This window comes from Cynocephalus volans, chromosome 6 (assembly GCF_027409185.1).
Source record: "Cynocephalus volans isolate mCynVol1 chromosome 6, mCynVol1.pri, whole genome shotgun sequence".
In the NCBI taxonomy this organism is placed as follows: Eukaryota; Metazoa; Chordata; class Mammalia; order Dermoptera; family Cynocephalidae; genus Cynocephalus; species Cynocephalus volans.
The window spans coordinates 145239220-145261300 of NC_084465.1; the positions used below are offsets into that span (position 1 = coordinate 145239220).

The 22081-nt window shown below is 33.9% G+C and overlaps 2 protein-coding genes across 18 annotated transcripts in view; one reads left to right on the forward strand and one right to left on the reverse strand.

The window, feature by feature from the left end:
• Positions 1-9036, forward strand: part of PDSS1 (decaprenyl diphosphate synthase subunit 1) — a 39503-nt gene extending 30467 nt beyond the window's left edge. For 2 of the 3 annotated variants that reach the window (XM_063099333.1, XM_063099335.1), the window contains 3 exons: positions 103-216; positions 5772-5852; positions 8601-9036. In XM_063099333.1, coding sequence (XP_062955403.1) covers positions 103-216; positions 5772-5852; positions 8601-8741 — 336 coding nt within the window. In that variant the 3' untranslated portion in view covers positions 8742-9036. The remainder of the gene's footprint in view (positions 1-102; positions 217-5771; positions 5853-8600) is intronic. The other variant, XM_063099334.1, reaches the window with a different exon arrangement.
• ABI1 (abl interactor 1) overlaps positions 7935-22081 on the reverse strand; it is a 98950-nt gene continuing 84803 nt past the window's right edge. For 4 of the 15 annotated variants that reach the window (XM_063099324.1, XM_063099319.1, XM_063099320.1 and 1 more), the window contains 4 exons: positions 20418-20594; positions 17058-17144; positions 13137-13322; positions 7935-11000 (listed from right to left, as the gene is read on the reverse strand). In XM_063099324.1, the coding sequence (XP_062955394.1) occupies positions 10825-11000; positions 13137-13322; positions 17058-17144; positions 20418-20594 (626 nt within the window). In that variant the 3' untranslated portion in view covers positions 7935-10824. The remainder of the gene's footprint in view (positions 11001-13136; positions 13323-17057; positions 17145-20417; positions 20595-22081) is intronic. The other 11 variants (XM_063099325.1, XM_063099321.1, XM_063099318.1 and 8 more) reach the window with 4 other exon arrangements.

Here is a 22081-nt window from a genome sequence, read left to right on the forward strand (position 1 = left end):
GTACAGCCAACATTCTCTCCATGTAAAATCCTCAAAATAGAACGGGTGCAGTGAAGTTGGCATGGTGGTGGTTTTTTAAATTCCTTTTTTACCTTTTTCTAGCTAATAGATGATGTATTGGACTTCACTTCATGTTCTGACCAGATGGGCAAACCAACAGCAGCTGACCTGAAGCTCGGTTTAGCCACTGGCCCTGTCTTATTTGCTTGTCAGCAGGTAGGTTTTACAAACTCCCTTTGACACCCCTGGGTAGCCCTACAGAATGTCTCCAGGCATAGCTGATGGCAAGGCATTTAGATAATTGATCACAGATCTAGATTTGATCCTGGCTCTGTTACTGAGGTGTGGGAGCCAATCATTTCACCTCTTTAAGCCTGTTTCCTTATCTGTAAAACAGAAGATTACGACCTTCCTCCCAGGGTTGTTGGGAGGATTAACTGAGAAAATATTAATTATCTTTGTAAACTGTGAAGTTTTGTATGCATTTGGGGTAGTAGTATGATTAATTCCACATAGTTTAGGCACTGGCAAGGTGAATGATTTCCACACCTTGATTATACAACTAGACACTGGGTGTGCCTCAAAGCCCCTTAAAAAGGCACAGAAAGCATCAAGGGCCTCCAAGCATAAGAAATTCTGAGAAATTTCCCAGTTCTAAAAGTTTAACAGGACTGTTTGCTGCTCTGACAGAGGCCTTAGAGCCTCAGCCTTTACCTCAAAATGTCAAGTCAGTGGAATGCACTAGAACTATACACTTCCCTCTTTATACAGATTGGGGACTGTCAAGTATGGAAATAAGTAAAACTGCCTTCATATTTTCTTTAAAATGGATGAAAGGGTTAAGGAAGCTTCAAAGATGCTGCAGTGACTTACAAAGCAGATATTTTCACAGCCTGTTCTGGACCCTGGCCACATTGTTTTCGGCTATGCCAAATGTTATTTGAAATAAGTGAGGCATTAGCCGGTGCTTGGACATCTTTTTATTAGATTTTCATCTTAGGAGTATTTAATTTTTTAGAAAAGTCATTTTTACTCTTTCAGAGATTTTGCCTCTATTCCTTCTTAAAATTTACAATGATAGGGCCGAGCCTGTGGCGCACTCGGGAGGGTGCTGCGCTGGGAGCGCGGCGACGCTCCCAGCGGCCGCAGGTTCGGATCCTATATAGGAATGGCCGGTACACTCACTGGCTGAGTGCCGGTCACGAAAAAGAAAAAAAAAAAAAAAAAAAAAAAATACAAAATTTACAATGATAAATCATGTCTTCCATAGAACTCAGTGATTCCATTTTGATATTTCCATATTTCCATACCAGTGACCTTGCTTTTGATCAGTTTCTGATCAAGAAAGGAGAAATCATCTTTCATCCACTATATGACAGAGCCACTGTGAGGCTGGCTTCCCAGGGGAGGCTGATGTCTTAGGTGGCCACCAGATCGCCTTGGGCAACATGCTAGCGACAGCAGTCAGTTGAAGAATAAGGGCTGTGAAGAGGAGATCAAGGCACTCTGTAGAAACATCTGTCCTCATTATTAACAGGCTCCATTCTCTTGAGGATGAGGCCTGGTAATAATAAAAATTTTGAGGCCAAGGTGAGAAGTGAAAGGTGTGCCCTTAATGTGTATTAAGGCATGAGTGAAAAACATTTTGTTTTATCATAAACCCACACACACAAAAAGGTATTCATTAGTCAAGTAAATGTAAAGGTATGCCTAAGCATGAGTAGAAAACTTAGTCACTGGCTACCACCCGTACAACCACAGACATTAATCTACTCCTCAGACACTGGTTAGTAAACGTGAGTAATGAACAGTGAGATGGACCTGCTAGCTCGATAAAGATACATTTAGCTAGGCCCTGAGATTATCAAGATAACTAAGGACCAAGCCTTTTCCTGAAGAAGTTTACAGTCTACTAAAAAGTTTCAGTTGCTGTACTTTTAGAAATCTTAGCAATTATAAATACTTGTCATGAGCCTCACAATACTAAGTTAACAGTTGAGTCCAATTTAAACTTTAACATAACTGGTTGAGAATGCAATGGTCTCTTTTGTATTTCACTGTGAACATATTTCAAAAGGAAACTAATTTACTTTCCTCTACACAAAGGAGTAATGGCTAATTCTGCCTTCACATATAATATGGCAAAGCTGTGGGGGAGGGGAGGGAGAGGGAACGGACTCCTCCTAGATCTGTTAATCATCTACAAGAAATTAAAAAATGCTGTTTTTTTAAAAAAGGCAAGGAAAAGGAACCAAAAAAAGGTTACAGTGTCCCCAAATTATGGTGTATGTGTACTTCACTGGGAAATCCCAGTCACAAGGCACCCACTCATGCTCATCAGACAGCACTTTTCTCATCTGCCCATAAGGCAGTGGGGAAATGAGTTAAAAAGGCACATTGCAGCCTCAGAAAAGGGAACAGGATGACGCCAAGCAGGAAGTGGTTCTGGACAGGAATTATCTTACAAGTAGGCTGGTTTTTCTGCCTTGTGGCGCCTGGGCCAGAAGTTAGTCAAATATGTGTTTGTAAGTTGTTTTTAAGTAAAACGGCAAGTTTAGGCTCTCCTACGGATTACACTGTCAAAATTAGGATTTTTAGCAAGAAATTTGTTAAAAGATTTATGGGACTAAAATTAACTTTGGGTAAAACAAGTTACAAAAGTAAGACAGGAATGTGCAGTATCTTCATTGAATGAAAAATGCATTATTAGTTTACAAAGGATTTTTTCATACATTATCTCTAATCTCACAACTCCTCTTTATGGTAGATATAGTGATGTCTATTCTCCAAATAAGGAGCTGATGCTCAAATCTGGCCAAAATTAAACATCTGGTAAATGGCACAGCAGTATTCATTTTACTTCACTATGTATTATTTTTGCCACTGGTAATATTGGTAAAAGTTAGTACCTGATAAGCTTGTAAGATACAAAGTAGGTCTTCCCACAGAACAGATAACCAAGCGATACCCTGGCACTGAAAGTATGCTGATGACACTCAAATAAGAATCTCTGTGTCTGCTCTTCATTGTTTGTGACTAACATACCTATTTAGTGGAGTAGTTCTAACATGTTTGTAATCCTTTCCCATAGATAGGTGAGTTTTGTTTGCAAATTAGATAGTCTATGAACTTTTCCATTTGTGAGCATTGACAAACAATCTTGGGAAACTGCCTTTTTCTTTTTAACCTGGCATGGTGGATTGTGTTGAAACTGGAATTTGCTGGTCTCAGCGCTTGACAGAAACTCCCTCTTTGGAATTCCACTATTTTTAACATCTCTCTGAAGGGCGTTCCTGTTAACAGTGGGTACAGCTGAAACTTTTTAAGAAAAGTTTCAGGGTTTCTGGAGAGGTCCCAGTGATGACAGCATCCTTCCATGTATATGTGTATATACATTTTCTTTAAGAACAAAAACTTCAATGTTAAATCTTTAAAGAGTATATTGATTCTGAAGTCTTCAGAAACAGAAGTGTTTTCCTTTCTTTTTTGAGCCTACATTCGTTTTCAAGTATCTTTTTAAAAAATCTTTCCTTCCACTTCTTTTCCTTATTTGATAAGTCACTAGACCTAAATGTCAGCCTGTAGCCATATTTCCAATTGCCATCATCAGCCCCTTCACCAGCTGCACAGGCTTATGCTACTGTGGTGACTAGTTGGCACCTTGGAATTACCCAAGTTTTGTTTGGGTAAACTGACTCTAATTTACTGATCACCTTTGTAGTTTAATTTATGGACAGATTTCACAGAGTTAGAATCTGATTCATCCACAGGTGGTTTTCCTATTCTTAAAAACAGCCTGAGCAAAAATTTTATTTCTCACTAAATTTGCAGACAGGCAACTGTTCTTCCTGTTAAGTTTCTCATTTCTTCTCCACATACACATTAAGGGGATGGGAGAGTGAGGAAGGGAGAAGTTTGATATTTGCATATTAAAACTGCATGTTTCAAAAGAAGGATGTAGTCACACTCGATGTAAACATTTTTTTCAAATAACTGCTTTCTCAAGGCTTTTTATATTAAAAACCATCAGAGAAACCACCCCATCAGCACATTTTACTACACTTGATGGTACTGCAGAAGAAGCTTATCCACTATAAATAAGGTAATTTTACCAGACACCCAGGACAGGATCCATCAACTTTAAGGATATAGCTTTCTAGATACCCAATTTTGGAATGTGGTATTAAAAAACTAAAGCAAATGCTTACTTGACTTGGCTTTTTACCACTAAAATTGATTGATCTGGGCTTTCCTGATTTATTTCCTGTAAAGCTTAAATTATTTTATTCTTAATAGACCAGTAACTAGAGTAAATTACTGATTTTCATTTAAGAACTAACCAGTTGCTGGCTCTTTAAATTCTTTACACGTTAGCAGCCTCTACATTATTTAAGACTTTGTTCTGACAAATACTTTGCTGTGAAAGGAATATTCTTACTTCCTCATCTGCCTTCATTTGGTTGGGGTTTTTCTGTGTGCCCTATTTTTTCTTCTAGGATTACTAATACCATGATGATGGTTACAGGACAAAATAACTTATTTCATCCGATGGGCTCACTGCCAGGGAAAAACTGGCAACTGCTGTAAGCACTGATGTGTCCAAGACCAAACACATTTTCCCTCTTATTCTATGGAACCACAGACTGTTAGAACTTAAGGATTTCAGATCATGGGACAGATGAGGAGGTCAAGACCCAAGAGATTAAGGAACTCACTCAGCTGTGGCAGCTGGTGGCAGAACCAGGACTAGAGCTCGGATCTAGAAGTGAAGTGATTTAGTGTCCTGGCTCCCTTATTCTGTTAATGGTAGCAATTCTCCTAAATAGTTTCTAAGTATTGTAGAATAAGATTTTATTTTCAATGCCTTTTGTACCTGTTTTTTTCCTTTTATTGCTATCAGCTTAATTCAGGTCTTTTTTGTAACTTTCTACAGTAACCCAATTGGTATCTCTCTCCCTATTTCCTCTAATTAAATGGTTCTCAGCCTTGTCTGCACATTAAAAATACCAGGGGAGTTTTGAAAATCCTGGTGCCCAGGCTAAACCTCAAGCCAATGTAATCAAAATCTTTGGGAGCAGGATCCAGGTAACTGTACTTAAATGTCCCCAGATGATTTCAGTATGCAGTCAGTGTCAAGCACCGCTGCTCAGATCCACTTTATGCACCTCTTCAGGCAAAGCTCTGCTCCTAATACCCTCTGCTTAGAAACTGCACAGCTTTAAAATGCCACTCAATTTCGTAAAGTAGAATGCCTAATTTCCACTCGCATCCTAGCCCAGTGGCTCTCAAAATGTTGGCAGAGACCAGCAGTATCAGCATCACCTGGGAATGTTAGAAATAGAGTACCCAATCCCTACTGAATTAGAAACTGGGGGAGAGGCCCAACAGGCAGTATAGTAAATATTTTCAGATTTTCTGATGTAATCTAAAATTTATGAGCCATAAGAGAAGCCAATACGGAGATTTTAGAGATGTACTTTGTTCCTCCTGCCTCTCTTACTCAATATTGGACTAAAGATAGAACAGAACATCAGAATCAACAAGAACCAATGGCTGCTTTTTCTGTGTACCACTGAAATCCTTGGGCATAGACAACAATGTCTCCTAACTCAGCTTCTTTAATTGCTGCAGTTTACTGCTTCCCCCACGTCATCTAGACATTTAATCACCTTTTTGTTTTTTCTTATTGTTCTTTCCTATTATTACAAAGTAGTTTGAGAACACTTGATTCTTCCTAGAGCAATAAACAGATGTTCTTTCTTTATGGTTAGTTCCCAGAAATGAATGCTATGATAATGAGACGGTTCAGTTTGCCAGGAGATGTGGACAGAGCTCGACAGTATGTACTACAGGTAAGACTATTTTTAAAAGAAAAACGGCAGCAGCAGGTACAATGTGGCAAAGTCCTCTAACCAAACAAATAATATAACTAAAAGTTAAATGTTAGGTTTATATATAAGACTAAGTTTGACCAACTCTTCTTGATTTGACAAAAGCTGAGAAGGAAAAACTCATTTTTCTTATTTTTAATTAATTTCATTTTTCATCTACAATACTCCCCAAAGATTTTAGTTTAATTGGTCTTGGGTAAGACTTGGACATTAAAGTTTGTTAAAGGTTACCCATGTGATTCTAACATGCAGTCAGGGTTGAGACTCGTTGGTTGAACAGTCTTCCCTGTGTCCATCACTAGCATAACTGTACTACCAGTCACCCAGGCTTGCCTCCAACCTAGTCCAAGACCTCACCCTTGCTACAGCCAATTACAATAGTTTACTCATAATTGGTCTTTCTTAGCCCATCCTATGCAACTATTATAAAGGTGTGACTAAATAATTGGTCAAAAAAAATTTAAACCAAGATAGGCAAACTGTACATTTATATGAATGTTTTTCTATTAAAGAGAGAACTGTTTAACCCTGTCCTGTTCAGTAGCTAGAGGCTTGTTTCAAATATTGCCACATATCTTGAGAACTTTTCATAGAAGCCAGATCTTTTTCAGTTTGGTGATTATCTTTTGAGAATGAGCTATTTCCAAATTCAAAGTCGTTTGGAGCCAAAAATCTAGTGAATGAGATGGAGTGAGCAAACAATTGTTAGTAATCAAATGTGGTCTAATATCTATACTTATTGCAATACTTGAAAGAACTCCAAATAATTACCTTTCAGATTTTTAGAATTTCCAAAGAGCAAAACCCCTCCGAAGGATGTATTTCTCTTTTAACTGACCATACCGTTAAGCATCATAATTTGCTGTGGGTTACCACCTTTTTGGTGGGTGATTTGGCAATTCTATAAAAACTCAACATAAGTGGTGGCTGTAGCTGATGAAGAAGTCAATATCCCTGGGAGAGGTTCTGGCTTCAGAAATAATAGTATTATTTAAAGCTGGAGTGAGAAGTGGGACTGAAAAGAGGGAAATTAATTGTAACTCTTTTGTAAAATAGTGAGGTTCCAGCAAGCATAGCCAGAAATACACTTAGAAAAAAAAATTAGAGGAATGTTGTCTAAACATTCTCTAAAGGACTCTGAATTTTAGCTCCCTGTTGACCCTCAGAGCTTCTAGACCCTATTCCCTCATTAAATATGAATGGACAACTCAGGATTACTGAACAGTTCATTAAACTTTCTGAACAAAAGAGTGACACCAAGATAAACAGAAATAAAGATTCAGGAAAAATATAAATAGGAGGATCCAAAAAAATACTGCACTTACAAAACAAGAACAGAAAAATATTTTAAAAATCAGTAAGAGTAAGCTCTAAGAAATTTTAAATGATTGTGAAAAGCTAACTCCAAAGAAAGGTTGCAGTGTACAATTGAGAAAATCTTCCAAAATAAACAGAAAGGGACAAAAATGAAAAATGAGAAAGCTAAGAGGATCAGTACAATCATGTAACACATATTTCAGGAAGAGAATCAAAAAACAAAGAAAGTGGTCACCTAAAAATAGAAAAGGTATCACAACTGGCATGTTGTATAAGCAAAAACACTGGATGCTGGAAAGCAGTGGAACAAATGCCTTCCAAATGATGAGGAAACACTTTTAAACCTGGAGTTCTATACTCAAACCAACCATTAAATCTGAAGGCAAAAAAAAGTCATCACACATAAGGACTAAAAAGCTGACTTCCCATATCACTTTCTGGATAGGTTATTCGCTGATGTACTTCAGCAAAATGTGTGCAAACACCAAGAAAGAGAGGGCAGGCTTCTGTACAGAAAGGCACAGCAAACTAAACTGTCATGTTTTGCGGGCAACTGTTAGAGTATAGAAAATCAGAGAGGGGCCTTTCAACCATGATGTTAGGAATATTCTACTCCAAATGATAAGAGGGACCATGAACCACAGAGAAGCAAACAAATATGACTTGATTCCACAGTAAACATCTTTACATCATAGAAGTAATGAATACTTTATTAATGTTCAGCTTTAGAAAAAAACATTAAAAACATGGTTACAGAATAGAATATAAATATCTATAATGTAACAGTATAGTTAGAGGAAAGGACAGGAGCACTGGCATCCTTATCTTAAACAAGATAAAATCAGAAGTTGATGCTACGTGATCAACAGAAGAACTAAAGACAGCAATATATAATGTTCAAATTAGGAGGCACAGTATGGGTGGGCTAAATCCTCATCTTGCTGCCTTTGGGAGAAAGGAACTTCATTTTCATTATAAGCCCTTCTGTACTTTCATTTTATTATGTATATGTTCTTTTTTATTTTTTCATTTCTACTTTAGGTTTTTTTATTTAAAAATTTGTATATACATACTTTATGTAGAATTTTTTAAAAACTCTAATACTTAAGTAAAAAAATAGGGGGATATAGGTGGATACTTGATATTTAATGAGTTAGTTGCTAATAGAATAAAAATTTACTTTGATCTGAGAAAAGAGCCTAAAAGAAGTAGGGAAAGGATGCTAGAATTATGAGTTGGAAAGAGAACATTAGAATTGTAGTGTAGCTGTTAACTGTGCAACTCACCCTCACCTCATCTGATCTCAAAAATATGTTTTAATCCATAATAGCAGGAATTCAAGAACTGATCCAGTCAGTGACAATCTGTTCTGTTTTGTTCTATATCCCATAGAGTGACGGTGTGCAACAGACAACCTACCTCGCCCAGCAGTACTGCCATGAAGCAGTAAGAGAGATCAGTAAACTTCGACCATCCCCAGAAAGAGATGCCCTCATTCAACTTTCTGAAATTGTACTCACAAGAGATAAATGACAACTCTTTCTGTTCTTTCTGGCAGCTATTTTACCAGACTGTGCCTACAGAATTTTGTGGAATACACTTGGTTTGCTTCATGTGCGGATAACCAAAAATCATTTTAAAAAAGAATTTCAATCTTATTGATGGGCAGTTTTTTTTATTGGCAAAGTTTTTCAGAAAACTTTTAAAATGTAATTAAATCATCTGAATCTGTCATTCTGGTCCTATAAATTCTAATCAAGGTATCTTGATGGTTATATGTGGTATTGTTTACACTGTTAATATATCCACATGTAAAGCCATTACACAAATAAATAATCAATGTTAAAATTCAAATGGTTTGTCTTGTTTCACAAAAGTAAAGGTCAGAAAATTATTAAGTCTGCATTTAAGACTACATTAGTTATATGTTAACAGTATTCAAAATTTCAGATAGGAGAATGGTTTATTATAAAAGACTGTACATAAAATATAGACAACAGGTTATATACAAATTAAGAGAACATTCCACTTGAAAAACGAAAAGTAGAAGGTAGCTAGCTGATCACTAATGATACTTTGTTTAAAATTAACAAAGGCAAAATGCATATGAAACAGTCACATTGATTTGGTAGCAATAATGGTCTTTAATTTTCAGAAATAAATGTTTTGCACTAGTCTTACCATTCACTATGCTGTTATGTCTGTAACGCCCAGTACATAACTATAATTTGAAATCCAAACAAATCCTCAATACACAGAAACTCACACTTGAGTGCTCTATTTTAACATCCTAAGCAATATAGAATTTACACAAGATAAGAAGAGAAAACATCCCTCTAACCCTCCCTTAAATTAAGAGGAGACACACAAAGTGCATGTATTGCATTTCAATTATGTCAAAAGACAGTACAAATCTGTTGGTTAGGTATATCTCTGTTCACTGATTAATACATAACCCACCTTCTTTCCCAATTATTTTATTTTAAAATCTTAGGCTGCTAGTGCCAGATAATGGATTAGATAGTGCCTACTCACAAATTAACTGCATCCACTTTTATGATATGTAAAAGATACTTATAATGTCCTTTCATTGAACCAGTGTGCAGCAGTCCACTGTAAAACTGAAGGACTGATTATCAATCCTTAAGAATTTTACCTACAGAATGAATGTGCACACTTTTTGACACATTTTCTTAGCTTCAAAAGTCACTTTAAAAAGGAGTTCAGTAGACTGACTTGTAAATAACTATCTCAGATTTTAAATCTGCAAAAATCTGTCACATTGATTGCTGTTGGGACAGAGTGAGATAAGGCTAAAATTTTTTCCAAGTTAATATATTGAGAAAATAGAACCATAATTCTACAATAAATCAGTATCTTTTATTTCTTTTTTTTTAAAGCAAACCAATGAAGGACAAAAACCTTTGGTTCACTTATGTATTTATGAATGGAAAAAATTTATAATGCAAATTTCACTCATTAAAAAACTTAGGTACAAATTACAACATTACAGATAACCCTCTTTTTGTTTGTTTTCTTTCACATGGAGACCTTAGAGACTCAATTCAAGAGACCTAAGTATGAGTACTCTAGGTAAATATACAAATTGGAAGTATCTTGGAATTTTTAAGTATATTTCAATACATAAAATTTTATGCATGCTTTAAACAAACAATATTTTTTTAAAATGAGAAGAATCTAAACACGAAGTATGACCAGCACCAGCATTTAAGTTTTTTGATTTTAATATTAGTCTGACATAGCGTTAGTAACCATGCTGCACTGAAACATGTAATGGTACAATCTGAATCATGATTCATTAAATATTATACCCCACTTCCCCAGAATATTTAGGCTGGTCATAACATTAATAATGTGTAAGTAAGTACGTAAGCATAATCAGTTATAGACAGCCTCTTGTATAAATTGCTGAACAGCAATACATAAACTGCCTCAAAGATTTATGCTTACAGGTAGACATTCAATTTACCAATAAAACAGCATGTCCTGAAAATATGGGCACATTTTAAAACATATTAAGACAATTCTGTTAACCATAATAGTCCCACAGTATGACTGAGTAATAATAAGAACCTACTTTAAAAGCAAAAAAAATTTAATCAGTATAGTGCATGATTGATTCAACATAGTTCCCAGGGAACAGACCAGTCACTCGATTGCAGACTCCTTCATACCAGCCATCATCATTCTTCTTTATAACATAAATGATTGCACCCTCCATAAATGACAGCTCATCATCCTTGTCTTTTGTATAATCATATATTGCAACAACTATGGAGAAAACAGTTGAAATATCACATGAGTACACTATATACAACATTTACTTGCACTTTAAAATTTAATACCAATTAAATCTACAATGTGGTAAAAGCAACTTCTTATGAAGATAATCTTAATTCTTATCTATTAGAATAGGTAAGGTGAGTAGCCAACCATGTGCCAAATCACTGGACTTACTATTACAAATAAATTGACAATGAGGTAAGACTAAAGAAGTCAACAAGTTCTATCAATCTCTTTAAGAAAGAGCTCTGAATTTTAGAATTTATTGTATGTTTCAATTCATTTGTTCAAATATCTACTAAGTGCCTACCATATGCAAAGCACTATTTCCAAAATAACGATTGGGCAAAGCTGCATAGGCATTTGGTACACCAGGTAAACAACCCAAGCTATCAAATTTGAAAAAATACATTTATTGGGAGGTAAATCTCATCTTACTCATCTGAGGATACATGCTAATTTATTGAGCTATACCCAGACTTTTTAAAAAGAATACTTAGAAGGCAAAAAGGATTTTTTTAAAAAACTGGAAATAAGTGAGTACAGACCCATTAATTAAGACTTAGAAAACTCAGCAATTCTTTTATCTATGATTCTTTTGAGTTTGAAATATTCACTACCTTTGCAAACAATGTTGTGAAAAAGGAAAGCAATCTAAAACATACTAGTTTTCCATACTATTAGTTCATGAATTTATTCATTTCCGTCACTCCACTTTTACAGCATAACAATTCTGAAATTATATGTAATTTTCCAGTATATGTGAAATGGTATGATACACATGTTTTTTCATTGACATACCTCATTCATTCTTGGCAGTCTTTTTTTCTCCTCAAAATAGGGAGTCTTTAAGATAGTTAAGATATTTAAATTCATTTTTCCCCTAAGAAAGACGGCCATTCCCCATAATTATTCTGAATCAGTGACTTACAATAAGGGAGAGATTTGCAGTACTAATCCATAGCCATCATTGCTAAATTAGAATAGGCAGTCTTTCCCCCCTTTACAAAACACTATATTAAGTAGACTCAACAAGTCCATTCTCTATTTTAATTCTGCAATGGAATCACGGTATTGTGAAATGAGCTCAATGCACATCAACTTTTAAAAATAGGCAGAATAAGTAATATGAAGTCATCTTAGTGTTATTTTTTGCTAAATAACCACCTTAAAGGATCAGGTGATTCCTAGAGATAAACCATTAATAAAGTTGTGCAGTAATAAGTCAATTAACCATTATTAATATTACCAATTATTAATATAACTATTGTTTAACTTTGGTCACATTAATTTCTTGGTACTAAGAGTCACAGTGGGTTAGATTTTGAGTGGTGTAGATCACTTCTGTTCTAAATGTAACAAATGCCTCACACTCTCAAGTCTCTCAGCGAACAAAATTTTATTTCCTCATGTTTTCTTTCCACTTATGCAGAGATGGTGAAAGTACTGAACAAAATTAATTATGTTTCTATCTTCCAGGTCTCCCCTTGTAAATGAAACTTAGTCCTACCCAACTCCTCTCACCAATGCAATATTTCCTCATATAATTCCTCTTACTCCTAAATATTTAACCATTAACAATGTGATGCCCATTCAACTCTCCAGGACCCTGATCTATACAAAGAGACAAGTTCTCCCTTCCTTATGTCCTGTAGAATTCGTTGGAACTCGAAGTCTAATTCTGTAATCCTACTTTTACATGATAAATACTTGCAGATTGCTACCTAGTCCCTCTGAAATCTTTTTTACCCAACTTTAAGAGCTTGAAAAAACTTTTAAAATCTTTACTAATTATACATGACTTCAGTAAATCATCTAATTCCTTTTTATGCCTTAGTTGTCTCATCTATAAAATGCAGAAAGGCAAGTTAATCTCCAGCTGGTAGCACAGGCAGTTTGAAAATGCACATCAAACATTATAACTTTAATTTCAGAAATAAAGGATTCTCCTTTTATATTGGAGAATAATACAAAGTATAGGAAGTAAGGTTTAAGTAAATCATTTTGGTTGGTAGGACAGTTCAAAAGGATGAGAAACACTGGACTAGATTGTTCTCCATAGTTCTAAAATTCTACAAGCACGTTATTTTCCTTCTTATCAGTTCAACAGTGTCTATACCTTACCTTTCTCAATATAATTCTTGGGGGCCCAGGCAGGATCCCCATCTGCATATGGATCATTATACTGAACTACTGCAGCCTCTTCGTCTTCATAATCCACTGGAGGAGGTGGAGGTGGAGGTGGAGAGTCATCAAACATGGGAATGTCATCTGGTGGAGGTGGTGGTGGTGGAGTTGGACTATCAGCAACTAAAAAGATTCATATAATTCATGTGAATCAGAAATTAGTCTAAACGGAAATTTATAAGTTAGTAAAATTTAAGAAAGCTCTAACTCATATACAGCATGCACTATAATAAAACATGCAATGATTAGAAATAAAAGCTTGATATGTTAAAGTTTATGTTACTCTTAAGATTAATTTTGCAATAATAAAATGAAATAAAAATACAGGTGTCAGGAAATACTACAAATTAATGAATGCAGGAGATTAGGAGACAATGTCTTTTTATAAAGATTACAGAAGTAAAGCAGTTTCCTTATTCAAAGGCTCAAGTTGGAACAAATTTCACTCTTTGTTAACCTAGCTGCCACAGACACTTTATGTCATATTTGTCATCTGGACTGCAGTAAATTTTATAAATAACATTACATTAATGGTTTGATAAGTTTTCATTGTGCTCATTCATTCCCCAAATTTTGGCTTTCAATAAATAGCTTTAGTGCCTACAAATTAAGTCTCCAGTGGGCAGATTTTTATTTGTTGATTATTATTTGTTTAATGGAAAGAAAAGTAAAGTTGGTGGTATTAGGTCTGCTTCTGTGTGTAGGTTTTCTATTCTTTTATTTAAATTTTAACAAGATAAAAATTTTTTTTTAATTTCCAAATAGAAAATCTCACTGAATATTTGCAAAAATGTTTTATTCATAAACAATTTTTTAATGTAGAAAGGAAGCTAAGAAAGCATGGGATGAGGGAAAGACTAGATCCTAATTTTCTAAGAATATGTGACAATTAAGGTTTAAACATAATGTGCTGAGGGAAGATATAATAAAAAAACAAACAAAAAGGAACTTGTATCAAACAAAACGATAAAAATGACTCATACCTCACATTCAGCTGGTCATGATTATGTATATGTGCGTGTGCTTTAAATAACCAAAGGTGTAAACAAACTGGGAAAAATGTCAGTCTAGAACTGTGTTCACTGATTATGATGATGATACCAGGTAACAGATGCTTCCAATATCAAGGAATACGAAGCTGGAACACAACTAATGCTTAACTTAAATTTCTGATCCACAAATTTCTTTAAAAGTTCAAAAGATATATGAAAAAGTTTTCATACAAATTGATACAAGAATTATATAATACCTGCGGTGGAGAACTTTATAATACAAACATCGTAACTCAAATGCCAATTTCTGGGGCTTTTTGTAATCAAAGAAAAGAGCCATAATCTATTTGTCTTACAGGTTTTCAAGTGTTTTACTCCACCCTACTTGGAATAATGTGCTAAAAACATAACCAAGGGGTCCAGATTTAAAACACTTGCAGATAATAGCCTTACTTTCATAACCACATCAATTCTGTGATCTCTATTTTATCCTCTTGGGGGAATGAAAAAGGCTATTAAAAAACAAATCCTGTGTGGTGATGCTCACTCTAGTAACTATCAAACAAGTTAACAATTTATTTTTCCACTGCACGCCTGGATCCATTTTATCTCTGCCCATAACCCCCCTTCAGTAAAGCTTTATACAATTTAGTGTTATTCAGAGAAGAGGAAAACAGCTATGAACTCATCCTGACATCAAATATCCTTAGCTCATATTCTTAATTTGACTTAATGTGTAAATTAGATAAGTTTGCCTAAAGCCCTAAACTGCATTCACTCTTGATTTTTATACACAACTTACTACTTTAATGTTTTCACTCAATTGTCTTTATGCCCAACTGCTGTAAATCTACACTGGCTTATCTTCAAATTATGGCAGGAGTCTGGTCAATCTAATTCTATGCATAATACTTTGTCTAGCACCATGCATAATTAGTTCAAAAATGCTTTCTGATGTTAATCATAAACATATGTCAATAGACTGCTGACTTTTTTAGAAGCTCATATCTTAAACCGAAACACATTAATAGGTTAACTGCTACACACATTCATTATCACCCACTTTGAGTGACGTAAGAAACCAGATATTTAAGAGAAAAACAGAAAATTTGTACTTCATAAAACATTTACAGTACTGATACACAGTTTATCACCAATCTTCCTAACAAGCTTTTTAAAAAAAAATAGATGCTAAATAAAGTTGGGGAATCTATAGCACAAGGAGAACAACTAACTCAAGTTCATATATTTGGTAAAAAGAACTAAAATAGTATCAAGTGTCTCTTTAGTAAAGATCATGATGCCTATAATAATATACATTAAAACTGGATTTCTCTTTTTTTTTTTTTTTTAAAGTTGTCAAAAAGCTGGTCAATAACCTTTGGACCCACAAAAGTGGTGTTCATTATGGCTATTTTAAATTATTTTCTAATAAATCCTAGTGATATGGCAGTTCAAAAGGTTGAACTGGTTTAGTTTTTAAACTCTTGAAACATTAGGACCAGCCACTTACTCTTATTCACTTATTTTTAAAAAAAGATTCACTTAACTTTAAATGTTTGAGCACATTAGAATTTTCAAACAGACGTTAACAGTAAAAATTGTTTACACTCAGAAATCTCAAAATTTTGAAACTACAATGTTTTATGATAAGCCCATTAGGGCATACGTTTCTTGAAAGAAAGGGCTTTGTCTTTATATGTATTCTTTCCAGAGCCTAGTATATAACATTGAATAAACAAATATTTGACTGGCAAAAGTGAGGTGATGAGGAAAATAACACATCAGGATCAGCAAAAGCTGAGGAATAGAATTTGCCACAGTATATTATGCTGGAAGAAGGGCTGATTAAATGAGTTACTCATTTGTTCAAACCACTCTGAGATTTACTTTCATGGTGATGGCCTCAAATGAAGGAAATTAGAACTAGACCACCATACCATGTTAATTTCAACATCTTTTTGGCGTAATATAATTCAGTATTACTTGTATTACGTATTTGCCATACAACAATCACTATGATCATGTGTTGTAGTGATTATACATGTTCTGGAACCTCAAAAGTAATCAGTAATATAAACTAGTCTTTCTTTTTTGGCAGCTGGCAGGTACAGGGATCTGAACCCTTGACCTTGGTGTTATAACACCGCACTCTAAACAACTGAGCTAACCTGCAAGCCCGAAACTAGTCCATCTTGATTAAAGCCATATGTTCAAAACATTTTCCCAAAATCATTAAACCTGATCTTCATTCAAAGAAGACGAAAAAAGTCAACAGATTTATGCATTCAGAAATAATCGTCATGGACTTACATGTAGCCAAAATGTGAAGAGGGCTGGATACATGGCTTATCACTCACCCTTAAATGGATAGATAGCATAGACGTAATTTATCCATTCTTGGAAATTCATCCTTATCCTAACAATGAACCTTTATAGAAGTTCAAAAGCATTTATCTGAAGCTACAAAAATTTCTCTAAATTTTTTTTTAAATTAAAGATGGGGGGGACCCTGTCCCAATTTCATAATGAATTTAATCTTAGGGTATAACTCACTATATCTTGATAATTTGAATTTTTATGTTTGATTATTCTTTCCTTAAGAATATGCAAAGATCAGATCTCATGTTTTAGATCACATAAACACATAAGAAAGTTGTAGTTTTGAAATTCATATGGGTCAGTAATCATGCACACAAGAGGAAAAACTGAAGACCGTGCTCTTCAGTTTCAATAACATATCTGTACCTATTTTTAAGATAAGATTAGCTTCTCAATAAAAGTAAGGAAAATGATGACTCATCAGCCATGCATGCTATAAGGAGACAGCCTCTACTCTTTCATAGCTCAGTTTTTCCAAACTTACTGTTTTCCTGCACCCTGGCCACGAAGCCTGTGAGAGGTATCTGTGGAGTCAACTGAGGCATAGGGGGAGGGGGTGGAGCAATAGAAACTGGTAGCAACAACACAGTATGGGGGAAGTAAAACAGATAAAGGAAAGAAAAGGAAACAAACAAAAAGCAGAAGTCAGTTACAAGGACCACAAACATAAGTATGCAAAGAACAGTTTGCAAATGAAACAAAACAAAACAAAAATAAAACAAAAACCTGCAGAACCTTCTTCAAATTCATTTCCCACAAGCAAACAAACCTAAAGCCAAGTTGTGCTTAGCCAATTAGTTAATTTTAAAAAGAACTTACAAACTTAATTTAATCCTAATGTTATATTGTTTGGGGAATATTTAAATTTATCATCACATTCACTTTAGTCCAATGAAATTTTCAAATTCTACAGAAAGACTTCTAAAATAGATAACATGAAATACTTAGAGGTTTCCAGAATATTGTGTCTTTGCCATAACTCTTTATCTAACAGCTTTGTCTAGCTTTAAGGTAATATTGTAAAATAGAAACCAAATAAGTAAAACAAATATATTACATAATAGCTATTTATTTCGTGTGTGTGTGTGTGTGTGTGTGTGTGTGTGTGTGTGTGTGTATACATATACACACACACACATATACACATTAACCACAGGTTTCCTTTAAAGACAGTTCTTATTATATATCTAAATTTACACACAGCTCTCCAGGAAAAAACCTTGTTACTGTAAAACAAGGTTGTTATTTTTTAAGCTGGCATTTTATTTTTAAAGACATCACTCCTAGAGGCCGGCCCGTGGCTCACTTGGGAGAGCGTGGTGCTGACAACACCAAGTCAACAGTTGAGATCCCCTTACCAGTCATCTTAAAAAAAAAAAAAAAAAAAAAAAAAATCACACCCAAATTTACTAGGGAATAATAGTGCTCCATATAGCATGTCAATTATTCAGTTTCAAGGGATAAGATATCTCAAAAGTGAACTTCCTTTTATCCCTGTTCTGAAAAAGGAAACCTGATCTCCAATAAGTTAAGATATGCAATTATCTGCATTAAAGTAATTTCTAAGAAATCATTGGATAGCTTGAAACATATTCGAACTTCTTTCTGGAGAGGACATAATTTATAGGAATTTGATTTCAAATGCTCATGTGGGCAGCAAATATATTAAGAATTGTACTATAAACTAGAAGTAAGCATTCATACGTTTACTACTTTGTCTCATTTAACAAGACAGTAACTGCCAAAGACTGCTCAGAAAAAGTCAATAGGTCTGAATAGTAAAATTCAGTTTACTGGTAGTCACCAAGAAGTGACACTAAATTGATACAGAAAAACAATTCACTGGTTCCCAAGGATCATATAATCAAAAGGTCGTTTTAATTAATCCAATGTACAAATTTTGTTGGTAAACATAAAAATTTGAAAGAGGTTTTAGTGTTCAAAGCAGCAGCAACTTAAAGCAAATGTGTGCATTAATATTCAATTTATGTTTAAAAATAACATTCAGTTCACTATGAAATTGGTCCTCTTTCATTCTGATACTTTGTATATAGAAGGATCTTAAATAAATAAAAGGTTAGATAGAGGTTTCCATTTTAAAATAAACAAACAAAAACTCCCACAAACCTAAAAAAAGTTTTGAGACAACCCTTGGTAACTAGACATGCTGGTTAGTATGGAAAGAAAAAAAAAGCTGTGCTGTGCAGACACTAATCATTACCACCACATTTAGACAGAAGGGAAAATATGCACATCAAAACACTAAAAACATTTACATACTTCTACAACACAACAGTAAATCAGATTGAAGGATAATTAATATGACAAAACATAATTATATATTTAAAACTTGAGGCCAGAATTGCTGTCAAATATTCGAAAGAATGTAGACGCTCAGTAATGAAAATGTCTTGTTTGAAAATAATGCACCCAAGTATTGCTAAAATAAAACTACACAAATATATATTAGGTGAAGAATCACTCAAAATCCTACTTGCAGAGTAAATTAAATGTCTAAGTGGGGGGGAAAATAATGAACATAAGGATAGGATCTAAACTAAGCAGAATATGAAAAAAAGTTAAAAGTTCATAAAACTAGTGAGGTGAATTATCAGATAATCTGTAGACTATTCAGATGCTGGCTACCTTTCAATACCAAAAGGAGACCAGGGAAAATGTGAGATAAAAATCCTAATTAATACTATGAATTCTAAATCAATACTTCTTAGTAGCTTGAATGAAAATTTTAGTCTGGAAAAAGGTTGTATTTTGGGATTAACTTTGAATTTTGACGTGTCTGCTAAAATGGTTTTCAATTCTTAGGAGGTTTTGCTACAACATAATTAATTTTTAAAATTTAAACAAAAAACAAATAAGGGAACTTCCCCCGAGTTCTGCTTTAAAATATATACTCAGGACATGCATTACAAATAAAAATAACCCATTCTCTTCATGAAAGTTCTCTCTCAAACACACCAATAAAAAAAAACTTAACTGGTAACCACAACTTCAAGCCAATAACAAATCCTGGACAACAGGTTCATTTTGGATTTTGTTTTCTTTTTTTCCTTTTTGTGTTAAGCATCTTAATAAAGAAAGTGAAATTAATGACTACCCTAAGCTACTCAAACTTCCTAACATTCTATGCTAAAACAATTTTTTAATATTATCAGCTTTTAAACATTGAATGAAATTAGTGTTGAGATGTGCAATTTGAGGTGAACAGAAAGAAATAAAAAGAATGTCCTTCCCACTGTTAATAACTAGCCATGCTTGTTAGTACAGAAAGAAAAAGAAAAGCTATGCTGTGAAGACACTAACCATTACCACCATCTGATTATTCAGAGAAAGAGTAATTAAGCAGGCATCAAAAATATTTTTAATTGGTTTTGAATTCATTTCGGTATAGTTAATGACCTTAAAAGTGATAGCCAGCAATTTTGTTACACTATTTTAAAGGAAAACTTTCACAATGTTTGTGTCTTTAATTTTGCCATTACTCTCTCAAACATGCCAATAAAAATAATTTTAATTTATTAAAACAGTTTAATTTATTTCAGAGATGTTTTTGTTCTCTAGCTCTACTTACAGTAATAAAAATGGCATATTAAAGCATTACTTAAATTTTAGTATACTAAGTATACTTAATAAGTCTGAATTTAGAAGAGAATGATAATCAATTACTCTTCAAATGCTATGATTCAAGTACTAACATCCTAAAGCAAAAATAAACACGAAATAGCATGGTTTCAATTGCTGTCTATCACTGGTAAAAAAAAGTTTCAAATAATTTCTTTCCAAAGGAGCTCCACTGTTGCTTTATGCCTTCAAAGCACAAGCTTACTTGAATTTTGAGAATAAAGTGGACCTCCATTAACATGAGGCTGAGCGGAAAACTGAGCAGTCACAGAGGGAGTTCGTCTGTATCCACCAGAAGATGTTGAAGAAGTAGTAGAGTTGTGCCGAGAAATCTGCCTGGTCATTGTGCCATACTGGGAACCAGGAGCTGAGCCCGGGGCTGCTGAAAAGCATTAGTCAAAGGCAACCAACAAAGAGATTTAAGCATTGTAATCACCTCAGATGGCAGAATAAAGAGGGAGGACTCTCAGTAAGAGATATTTGTTACTTTTCAAGTCTGTGGCACAAAATAAAGAGAAAAGTAAAAATAAAAATGAAATAACTCTATCCCTGAAGTTAAAAACAGAAGGAAAAACAGCTATGATGCAGAAAGCTGCAAAAGTAAATAAGTAACATTCTTAAGCCTTTTAAATAAGCATAATCCCAAATGGTATTTTGCTAATATTTAAATTTTTTCTGCACCTCATAATATATGGCTTTTATATGTAAACTGTCTCTCTAACACAATAAGTTCCAAAAGACAGTGTGAGGTGGAAAACATCAGTCATTAGATATGAATACATCCATATATGGTTTACAAACTTCTTCCTCTTCATTGCCACGTTTTCAGATTTTGATTCACAGTATAAGAATCTATCTAGCCAAATCCATGTTAAATGATGAAATTTAAACTGTTAAGTATATTTTCCACATCTACTACTATTTTTAATATGAATTTTTATTGCATTAGCAGTTATTAGTATCAATACATATTAGAGTAGAATCATTTTTAAAAGAAATACGATTTCTAATTTCAAAGCACTTACATATAATGTCAGATTTATTACATATCTCCAAATTTTTAAGATTAACATACTCTTCCATATTACTTAAATTTTTATACCTGACAAAACTGGAAAAATTTTTAGACTCTATAAAATATAGCATATTAAGGCAGCTTTGTTTAGAAAATCTATTATTTTTCTCCATACTTGGAGGGCTTTTTTTCCATACTACACCCAAAGCAATCTCCTTTTCTTTTTTAAATCATGCTTATATGTCTAATAACTCAATACCTAAACTAAGCAAAGTATTAATACTTAAAATTTTATTCGATGTCATCTTTACCAACATTTCAAAAGTTTAATACGTGAAAAGTTAATAGAGCTCCAAGACTCTAAAGTTATCTATACTTTCCAAAGTTAACCAGAAATAATATTATCCTCCTTGGCCCACCCAAACACCAAATCATGACAGAGAAAGTAAAAAGACGGCATTCTAGTTTATCTTCATTCTATGGTCTAACTTAATCTCTCTTAGGTGTCATACACAGTATTAAATAAAACCATACAGCAGAGGTTGTTCATTAAAAGAAGTGCTCGTATTTAACATCTTGGAACTCCCAAGCCATAGGCAATCACTAATTACTTAAATCATCCACATGCTCATTTTCTAAATAGAAACATTTTTAAAATAATAGTCTATTCAAAAGCCTTTGGGAATGATTAATTTTGGAAAGCTAATTTCTCCAAGAGCTAAGAAGTAAGCCTTTAACCATTTTTAATAGAAATTTCCATTAAATGATTTTTACATTTCTCTCTGACTTGTATAAAAAGTGTACAGAATCCAAGTTATTTTTCTTGCTGATTCAAAACCAAAAACCACTTGTTT